Source organism: Octodon degus, unplaced genomic scaffold (genome assembly GCF_000260255.1).
Source record: "Octodon degus isolate 3935 unplaced genomic scaffold, OctDeg1.0 scaffold00040, whole genome shotgun sequence".
Classification (NCBI taxonomy): Eukaryota; Metazoa; Chordata; class Mammalia; order Rodentia; family Octodontidae; genus Octodon; species Octodon degus.
In genome coordinates, this window is record NW_004524616.1 from 15,049,090 (window position 1) to 15,060,339 (window position 11,250).

Here is an 11,250-nt window from a genome sequence, read left to right on the forward strand (position 1 = left end):
TCTCTCTCTCTCTCTCTCTCTCTCTCTCTCTCTCTCTCTCTCCTCTTTTTTTCTTTCTTTCTTTCCTTTTTTTTTTTGGTAGTGAGAATTACACTCAGGGTCTCATCACTGCCAGGCAAGTGCACTGCCACTGAACTATACCTCCAGCCAGTAGTGTTTCTCTATTTCCAAGTGACATTAAACAGCACTTGTTGCAGTGAAACCTGAGTTTGCCATTTGAATCATCTCAAAGGATTTTCTATTTCCTGCCACTTGCCTCTTCACCTAATCATCTCTTTTTATACATTACTTTCACTTCACCCTACTAACGGAGATTGTACTAGCAGACAAGATTCTACTTGAACACAAACAGAGAAAACCATGCCATGTCCAACCTCAAGACAATGTGACAGGTAAGCCAGATAGGAAAGTTTTGCCATAGCTAAGTATAACTTATAAGAATAATCCTTTTTTTTTTTTTTTTTTTTTTTTCTGGAACCAGGGATTGAACTCAGGCCCTTGAACTTGCCAGGCAAGCACTTATTCTACTGAGCTACCTCCCCAGCCCCAAGAATAATTCCTAAACCTTAATTCTTCCAAAACAGATCTTTCTACCTCATAGCCATAATGGGCACTACAAAAAAAGTGCCATTGGAGTTTGCTTCCCCTAGATCCCATAACCCAAAATCAAGCCTTTCCGAATACCTGAAAGTAAAGCAATAAATCACCAGCATCAGCACAGTTGTAAAATGTAAACAGAAAAAAGTTCAGAAACCACTTGGAAGTATACTTTCAAAGAATAAAATGCTGAATACTAAGGAAACATGTTTCACCTCAAATGCTTAAAACTGTCAGAGAAATCCTGCTAATTTTTAGCCACATAAAAATGTTTCCTTACATTAAAAACTGTGCTAAAAGTCAAGAATTTAATTCTACATTATTTCCAAAGAGAAAGGACTGAGTTTCTATGACATAGAAAAACAGTGATGTCCTGTACATTATCATATACTTAAACGGCATGACAGAAAAAGAAAAAGAAAGTGAAATATATACATTATTTAATTAAAAAGTCAATATATACATTATTTTTTCTTTTTAAATAAACTACAAGTTAATCATAATATCAAAATTAAAAATAAGTTTATAATTTAAAAAGGAAATAATTTTTAAAGTAAGAAATATGAACTTACCAGCTTAATTGCCACATATTCATTTGTGTATAAATTTTTTCCTTGAAAAGGAAAGAAAAAAAGTTAGATTAAATATTATATAAACTATACTCTGGGAGGAAAACACAACACATTTAAATGAAACAAAGGTTTGTGTTTCCAATTATTAAGCAAAAAAAGAACTCAATAAAATATTTAAATTTATGATGAATTCAAAGATGTACTTGGTATTTTACACAGATTCAAAGGTTATACTAACCCAGTATCTACTTTAAAAAAAAACAGATTCTAGGGCCAGGAAGATAGCTCAGCAGCATAAGTGCCTGCCTGGCAAAAGCAAGATCATGAGTTCAATCCCCAGTACAAAAAAAAAAAAAAAAAAAATTCTGGATTTACCGTATATTTCTTTCAATTTACAGAGTAATCAATAGTCAAAATTCATGTTAAATAAAACAGAAAGCCAGAACTCCTATATAAAAAATATATATAAAATATTTCTCCAATTGTCATCTCTGTTTGAGAGTACTCCTATAAAGGCTCATATTTAATCTAGCAAATATATGTATTATATTGTTGAAATATGATATATTAAAAACACAATAAAACAAAAAACATTCACCAGGAATGATATCACATGTCTGTATTCCCGGCTATTTAGGAAGTTGGTAAAATTTAGAGCCACTCTAGACAATTTAGCGAGACGCTGTCTCAAAACAAAAAAAGGATTAAGGAAGTAGTCTGGTTATCCCTGGGTTTGATCATTAGCCCTGAAAAGAAATACACATAAACACACACACACACACACACACACACACACACACACCCCATACACAAATATATATGTAACAAGATACTGGCTCTCACAGTTTAGTCAACCCCCAGTACACTGAGGAAAAAAATACCGTTAGTAGCACAGTACCTTATGACAAAATTAATTCCAAATATTTTTAAGGTTCAATATAAGATACATAATGAGAAAATATATTTATTACTCAATATTTAGAGGGCTTTCTGAGCATAAGAAAGCAATCAAAAGGTTTTACAGACTGAATCACCCAAAATATTTTAAACTTCTGAATGCTGAAAAAACTATTATGTGCAAAGAGCAGGTAAACATTTATTAAATAGAGATTTAGAATCATTAACAAATAATTCAAATGAATTACAACTTAGACAAGTTTATTCTTGTAAACCCTTCTAACTTCTGCAATTTGTGTCAGATACCTGAGGCCCACTGAAGAAGATATAACTTTTTGGTTTTAAGGCCTCCTGCAGGTAGCCCTGCCCAAGGAATGTGAAGATAGCGTCTCTTGTAATGAGGCAGGAAACCCCGAGAAGGCTCAACTCACCTGGGCTGTATGAGGTGGACAGTTAAGGCCTTAATATGTCTCTATAGACAAAATCTGGTGGATCCCAATAAAAGGAATCTTAATTTAGCATATTTGTCACAGATTTTATCTGCATTATGACCTGGGTTTTGGTATCTTCTAGGAAAGAACAAATTTTCTGAGAAATTAAAGCATGTATAATCAAAGCATGAGCATTTGAGTTTGCTGACCTCAAGATAAAAGAAGAAACTCCCTGTCTGATATTACAGCTCAAAAGGCGGCACAAAAACCAGTAGGGCCACTGGAGATATTACCTGTCCTTCTGCCCCAAGTTCTAGAAAAACCTACCTACTCAGACTCTGTTGTTAACTATTGCTCCTTGCTGTTTGAACAGACTAGCAGTGGTAATCCCCTCTCTAAATAATTTGATATAACATCACAATGGGCCACAAGTGCATAAGACTTGAAAAATTTAAATATATGCTATATTTAGTGTTGTTAAAAACCTCTTCTTTGGCAAAATAGCAGAACAACATATAAAATAATTGGGGTATAATGCAGCCAAAGTAAATAAAAAACTTGACCCTGGAGATTCGTCAAAAGAAAAATTGGGACTATTCTCGATGTCTCCTTGTATAAGTAACTTGATATCTGACAAAAATTGGACCTGTTCTTCTGTTTCTCTTGGCCTTGACTATCAGGCTTCATTTCATACACTGTTTAAGTATGTTCAACAAAAAATCCAGGTCGTCAAGTTAATGGTGTTTAGAGCTCAATACCAGCCCTTAAAGGTAACTGAGGAAACAATGACTTGATTCCTAGATAAAAACAGTGGGGAATGTAATGGGTCAACTGAATTTTGGGCTGTAACTGTGAAAACTATTAGGTTCCCTTATGCTTCACATTATCTGCTCTAAAGAATGTGTTCTCACCCTCTGTTCAAAGATGTTTAGTAATAAGTAACTGTCTTCCTCCCCTCCCTAATCTAACTCCTGTAAACATAGCTTAAGATGTATTTTCTAAAAACAGCTTACTCGACAAGCCCCCACATTGGCAAGTTGCACATATTGCTAAACTGTAAAAGACCCCTTAAGTCACATGATTTTCATTTTAGAAGCCCCTTGCTTCCCAGGCTAGGTGCCTTCCAGTCTTCTCCTGCATGAGAACTGACAGTCCTGAGCTCAGTAATAGAGACTCTTAAATAAATAAATAAATAAATAAATAAATAAATAAATAACAGTGATCCTTAGCATTGGCTAACAATCTAGAGAATTCCAAATGGTCAAAATTTGTAGTCCAAGGAGAATAGTGTGGAAAATTTTAAAAGCATTGGTATATGAAGACTTTTATATATAGATTAATAAAATAAAGAAACAGCACAATACATGTTTTCCAAGTTCCATTTTTTTAATTAGCATCTATTACTTTATAATCTAGATAACAGAAGAATGACAGATTTTATTTGTTAAAAGCAATTGCTTCTCATTCCCTTGTCTACTGAAAACAGAACAGGCCATCATTAATTCTCACACATGTAATTTTTCTGTATAATAACAGCCTATTTTCAAACAGTTGCTGTTAAATGGCAACAGAACTTAAACAAAAATTCAACAACAGTAGGCCTTTTTAAAAAAAAAAATTTTGGACCTTTAACTTAAATAGCAAAAGTGTATAATGTTAACCTCTAGTGTATAATGTTAACCTCTAGTCAGACTAGAGGTTAACATTATACACTCACTACATCTATATAAATATTTTTAAATATTAAAGAATATTTTATATTCTTAACCAATCAGTTAAATATTTAGGTATGTCTTCATACACATTTTCTGTTAAGCTTATACTGAATAATGACATTCAAAAAAGAACAATCTTGAGGAACCAGTATGTAAAATAAGAACAATTCTGGTTTAGAGTTGATGAAAGATGAGAGTTGTAATTCCTCAAGATATTACCTTTACCTAACTATTTTGCATATGATATCCATGTACATGGGAAAAAATACACAAGATGAAAAGTGAAATACAGATTCCACAGAACCAAACTATATAAAGTACTACTGCATTTACTGATTTTTATATGATCCTTTTTCTACGTTATGTCACAGCATAAAGCACTAAATTATTTTTTGAGCATTACAAATTTTAATGACAATTGAACATTAAATTTTTAATTTAGGAGCGACAATTTTAAGTAAAAGTAAAGAAACAAATGCATTAGTGGCATCCACCATATCTACAGCCTCAGCAAGTTAGCTCTTTGGGGGATGGTGTGGAGGAATCCATTTAGTAGATGAAACCAAGCAGAGTGGAGCTAGTTAACTGATGTTTTATTTCAATTTCAAAAGACATTTCCAACAGATTTTTCTGCCATATGGAATTTAAAAAACAGGTTTACCAACACTGTGGAACTGATGTAGTAATTACTATATAAAACTATGCTCTTTAGAAATTAAATGCTTACAAGAGACACTACTAGTTAACATCCAGAATCCATTCTCTTCTTTCCATAATAAATAGCCCAAGCTTCAAAATGGCTGCCTATCAAGAGATCATGCAGCTTAGCTTGCCTGTGTGTGGCTAAATTCTATGTTTCAGTAGAGATGAGGTAAATCACATTCCACTTCCAGGAATGAATGTGCAATCCTGGCTCCTGTTCTTCCTTTCGCTGGGTGGCTATCTGGCAAATAGTAACAACTACAGCAATCCCTCTGCACAGGGACAGTGAAGTCACACATTAAGATGCAGAGGTTCCCTGATAGGGAGTTTTCCCTTTAGACTGTTATGTAAACAGAAAATAAACTATTTACTTAAAACCACTATAGTTTCAAATTTTTAATGCCATCATAATCTATTCCTTAGCTATTGAACTTTTAAATAACTTTTACAATATAGTTCTGTTAGAAACAGTAAAGAAAACAGTAATATAAAAAATAAATCTAATCTGAAAATGTACTGGATGTGTATTATACATCCTGTAGAATTTTTAACAGGCATTAGAAAGTTATGAGCTACATAGGAATAAAAAGAAAAAGCAGAAATAAGAAGTTATGTAAACTCCTGTGGGAAAACTTCAGTATGTTAAAAGTTGTATCAGGTTTTTTTAGAATGGTAATTCATAAAGCAATATATAACATCCTTATATTGTTTGTATATGTGTTAGTCAACTGTAGACATAAGAAGACATAAGAGGCCAAGAAAACAAAGTTTATTATATTCGTAAGTCTTAAAAGAAGGAATCACACTGCATGCCACATAGGACCACAGGGTTAGAATAGGTGGCAAAGACAAAAAAGAGCTTTGGCCAAGGCCTTTACTGGAGCTCCCAGCAAAAACGCAGGACAGGGCAAACAGTTCAGGACTGCTTAATCTCTGCAACTGCTGGGACTTTTGGCTTATAGATGGGGTCTCCAGTTACATGATAACTGGCCTAGGGATGATAAGCAAAGGAATATTGCCTCTTGGATATATGAGCCAGACATACAGAGGTACAGCTGCTGTGGACTGGGTTAGTTTGAATATCAAATGCATGCCTCCCTGAGTCCTTCCCCAGTAACTAGCTAATGCCAGCAGAAGCAGTCTCTCTCCAGTCAGAGTGATTAAGTTGTCCAAACATGATATTATAAAAAGTATCATAACTCTAGAGTTTGGCCAGCTCTGTTTGATCTCACCCAATATCTATCAAAAACATTCCTGGGCATTTCCATTGATCAGCTAAGCTAGGAATGCAAGCCTCACTCCCAACACATAAAAATAAAATGAAACCACAAATTTATCATCTTATTTTTAAAATAAAAAATAATATGGAATACATAGCACTTTTTAATATAATTTTTAAAATTTAAATGTGCACCAGTTCTGTTAGTTAACATAATTACATTTTTAAAACTAATTATCTGTAAGGGCAATTTCTAAAAGTAGGTAATATGTTGTCTCTTAAGGCATTTGGACATGGAGTAGTATTTTAAGTCGTATAGTTATGTACCAAATATTCAACTCCTATTTGGTACCCAAGAGGGCTGAAGTTTTTAATGTCCTTGTGTTTTGGCCTTCTACCAAAAGTTAAAAAAAAAAAAAAAAAAGATTGTCCAGGCTAAACTGCCAATAGCCTCATTGTTGCAAATCACCAACCTCGAACATACATGCCATATATTCTTCATTACTCAACAATAAACTCAAAAAAATCTAGTACCAGAAATCAAATGTTCTAGATGCGGTTTTAAAGAAATCACAAAAATTTGGGTTTTTAATCTAAATCAACTTTTAAAATTAGAATTTGTTTATCTAAGTACGCAAAGAATAATACTTATAACTTTCAAAGCAGAGAAACCATTTGAGACCTGGGAAAAGAATAGAAAAATAGCCCTTTAGTAGTCTACAAATAAAAAACAAAATAATCTAGATCTATATATATGCATGCATGTGTGTATATGTGTCAAAACACAAATCATATATAGTTGATACAATTAAATAAACTTACATAAATATCACACATGAGATGTGACTGAAAAATTCAGTGAATTTTTAAGTTTTTTATTATAATAAAAGACATATCACCATTAATCTCCCTCAAAATACTCCATGTCAGGACCAGCAAGATAGTTCAGAGGACTAAAGTGCTTGCTCAGGCAAGCTTAGGCAAGTGCAGGGAACGCAGCTCAATCCTCAGCATCACATGCCATGCCAGACTCACTCCCAGGGTGGGCTGAGCCGTCCACAGAGCCTGGGCATGGTGGTACACACCTATAACCTCAGGATTCAGGAAGCTGAAAGCAGGAGGATCACCATGAGTCTGAGCCGGGTAGTGAGACCTTGCAATAACCAAGTACATTAAAAAAATAAAGCTCACTTTGCACATACAATAGGATAACTACTGTTCTTATCACTTTAAAAAGTAGTTCTGGTAATTCTCTTTGTAAATTCCATTATTATGGCTGGTTCAATTCAAAACATTATAACTTTTCATAGTAAATGTTCATTTTGATTTTTGGAAAAGAGCCAGAATTTGCAGTGGAAAAAGTTGAAAACAAACTGCAATATTTTTACTGCACAGACTTTTCTCTATTTTTTACTGAAAAAAAATTTTAAATACATACTGCATTTTAGTAGTTATTGATTATATTGAGCATATTATCAATATGTACTAATTATATTTTATGTACTATATAGACAATAAAAATCCATAGATTAGATAGAATAAATAAGAGTGATCTTACTCTGATTTTCATTTACAAACTATAAAAGAGGTGATTTATTGTTTTTTTCAATATGTATCATAATATAGTTTCAGTATATGGTTAACAGTCATATTTTTCTAGTTAAAATGGTCCACTAGTTTGTATAAATACATACAAACATACACATAATCAAATATATGCACCTATATACAGTGTATACATATATGTGTAGTTATCTTGAAATAAACTATATGCAATGAATGCTGAATAAAAATAGCCAAAGTAAGAGACAGTGAGTCCGCTCAGTGGACTAAGTGCCTGTTTAGGCAAGCGCAGGGACCTGGGTTTAATCCCTGGCAGCATCAGCCAAACCAGCCCCTCCCTACAGACACACTGAGCCAAGACCAGGCGTGGCAGCACACACTTGCAATCCCAGCACTAGGAAGGCTGAAAACAGAAGGACCACTGTAAATTCGAGACCAGCCTGGGCTACAAAGTGAGCTCAAGGCCAGCCTGAACTGCATAAAAAGAACCTGTCTCAAAAAGACAAAAAGAAAGTATTGAATACCAAATCTGAAGAGTTTCAAAGTAGCTGAGCATCAAGGTATGATTACATAAGGTACTATCGGTGTTGAGTATCAGATGGATATTGTTCAAAGTGAGCAAGTAAATAATCTGGTTTCTCTTAATTACCAAGTGAAAACAGGCATTTCAAACAACCTGATTCGATATCTAGCAAAAACTAAAATACTAGTAAAGTATTCACCTTTTCAAATATTTGAGTACTCACTAAATGCAAGAGTCTCCAAGGCATATTGTTTTAGGTATTTATAAAGTATGTCACTGCCTTTAATTCAAAAGTTTAATGTGCATTAACAACAAAAAAGCAATAAGGTGAAAGAAACAGATTAGGGTGTTTGACAAGACTATGAATATAATCATGTAGTTGAGTACACAATTACATTTATTTCTAGCAGCAGGGTTGGATCTAAGGAGAACTGTAGAGCCATATTTTCTTTTACTTCTAAAGTCCTCACCCTTAGTGATCAATTGGACAGAGCTGCAATGTACCTCCAGAATGACTCCTACATAACCCTGCTATCCTCTTTCTTGTTTCTCTTCAATGGAGACAGCTACTTCTCTTCTGTGCTAGGAAACCAAGACCTAGATTTGGATTCTGAGTCAGTTGTCGTGTGATGTCTGGAAACTATCTTCCTCTTACTGCATTTCAGCTTCCTTAAATGTAGAATTAGGAGGCTAAGCCAATGTTTCTCAAAATTCTCTAAGCATAATAACCTGATTGAAAGCTCTGAATCCCTTTTTAAGAATTTATGTTCCTGAATCCCAACCCAGATATACTAGGAGTGAAGAGAAATAAATTACAACATAAAATTTTTACTTTTTGTAGTTTCAATATATTAACTTGATATTAAACTATATACGAGGTACTCAAGTTATTAGTAGTTAAGTATTTTGAAATATGAAAAAGGAACTTACTTATTGTCCCCAAAAAAAGATACTGTAAAGGTCTTCTTGGCAGGTATGGCAGCCTGCTAGATCTTCTTCAATTGCTTTTTTGATGTTTTAATATTTTCAAGAAATGAGAATAGGTTTACCTCAAGAAAGCAGATATTCCTATACACATATTTATGGAATATATATATATATATATATTATATGAAAAGCAGGTAATTCTTTATAAATTAAAATGCAAATATACAAGAAATTTCCAGTATTTGTATTCTTTAGAATTACCATAACAACTAAACAATTAAATTTTTCATTAGAGTATCCTCCAGTTCAAAAATTTTTACCAAATAATGAAATAAATAAAGTAGTCTTACCTAATCGCAATTCTCCAAAATTGCCACATCCAATTTTTTTTCCAACTCTGAAGTTAGGTCCAACCATTAAAACTCCAGATGATGAAGACCCAGCTCCCCGAGTATTGTGTCCTGACCGACCACTAGGTCGTGCCATCCTATCATCTGATTTGTCCTTGTCTTTCTTTTTATTATCCATATCAAGTTTGCGGTACTCCACTTTGAATTCTTTAATCAAGACAAGCACACTGAAACAGGGTATTGTGAGAACAGGTACATCACTAGGTAACTGTACCAGCCAGGTAATGTTAACATTCAAATTGCAGTAGGTAGTCAATTAACTAGAGCGTGTTCATCCCATTCGTAAAACTTTCCTCAGTTGTCTTTTCAGCAAAACATGTCTTCAAAATTATCTTCTCAGTGACGTGAGCTGATACTGACAAGTAGCTAGGACATCAAGAAAAAAAAAATTAGTCAACTAAAGAAATTTTAATATGTTGTTTGGGAAATTAGGTAGCATAACAAACTTAATAAAGGTTTGCTATTTGTTGATGCCAGCTGAAATTAAATCACAAATTCTTAAATTAACCATTACTATTGCTACACTTTAATACCAAACAGATCACACAACAAATCAGGGCTTCAGTTATTTTTAAAATATCAATAAACTACAAGTATTTTAAAATTACAACTAAACTTTCTCATAAAGATGGCTTCACTTGTAAATTTTGTCAAAAAAAACAAACCAGTAACATTGTTCCTAGAAAAGTTCTTTCAAAACATAGCAGTAATAAATTTGTGAAGCCAGCAAAACTCTAATATAAAATCTTCATAAAACATTCAAATAAATTTAGACCAATATATTTCTCGAACAAGAAACAAAACTTCTTCACAAAACATAATCAAATACATAAAGTTAAAAAATAATCATACCTGAACACTAGAAATGTTAAGAGGGATTTCATATTTGAAATCAATTCACAAAATTAACATAAAAGAGAAGCCTCATATGATCACTTCAAAAGGCAAGAAACTGCAAGTTCAACCCACTAGTGATTAAAACCTTTCATTAAGCCTGAAAAATAACAGAATTCCTTCAGTCTAATAAAAGGAACCTACAAAATAGCTACAATTAATGTCGTTCTAAAGGGTGAAACAACTCTTTTCCCCTGGAGTCTGGGGGGAAAAAATCCACAAAAATGTTTGCTCTCAGATTTTGTATTCAACACTGTACTGAAAAGCAACTAGCCACTGCAATAAGGCAAATAAAACATGCAAAAAGTACGAAAATCAGAAAACAAAAGGTACACTTCATGTCATTCATTGATACCATGACTGTGCATGCTAAAAATTTTATTAAACCTTTAGAAAAAGTGTTACTAAAAAATTAATGAATCTACTACATATAACCCAAGTTAATACACATCAAATTCTATATTATCAAATTCTATAGAGGCCCAAACACATGAAAGATAAAAGGGGGAATTTATACTATCATTAAAAACATAAAAATTAACAAATATGTGCAATGCCAAGCACACTGAAAACATAAAATATTGCTGAGAGAAATTGAGGATACAAATAAATATCAGAAAACAGACTGGAAAACTCAATATTGTTAAGATACCCTTTTCAAACTGACCTATAGAACCAACACATAATGCTAGTAGGCTTCTTTTAAATGATAAGCTGGTCCTAAAACTGATGTCAAAATGCAAAATCTAGAATGAACAAACAATATCTCTCTCTCTCTCTCTCTCTCTCTCTCTCTCTCT

The 11,250-nt window shown here is 33.1% G+C and overlaps 1 protein-coding gene across 10 annotated transcripts in view; it reads right to left on the reverse strand.

The window, feature by feature from the left end:
- The window catches only part of Csnk1g3 (casein kinase 1 gamma 3), an 81,226-nt gene extending 71,305 nt beyond the window's left edge, over positions 1-9,921 (reverse strand). For all 10 annotated transcript variants that reach the window (XM_004631331.2, XM_004631329.2, XM_004631328.2 and 7 more), the window contains exons 1-2: positions 9,497-9,921; positions 1,170-1,210 (exon numbers count right to left, since the gene is read on the reverse strand). In XM_004631331.2, coding sequence (XP_004631388.1) covers positions 1,170-1,210; positions 9,497-9,674 — 219 coding nt within the window. In that variant the 5' untranslated portion in view covers positions 9,675-9,921. The remainder of the gene's footprint in view (positions 1-1,169; positions 1,211-9,496) is intronic.
- Between the last annotated feature and the right edge of the window lie 1,329 nt (positions 9,922-11,250).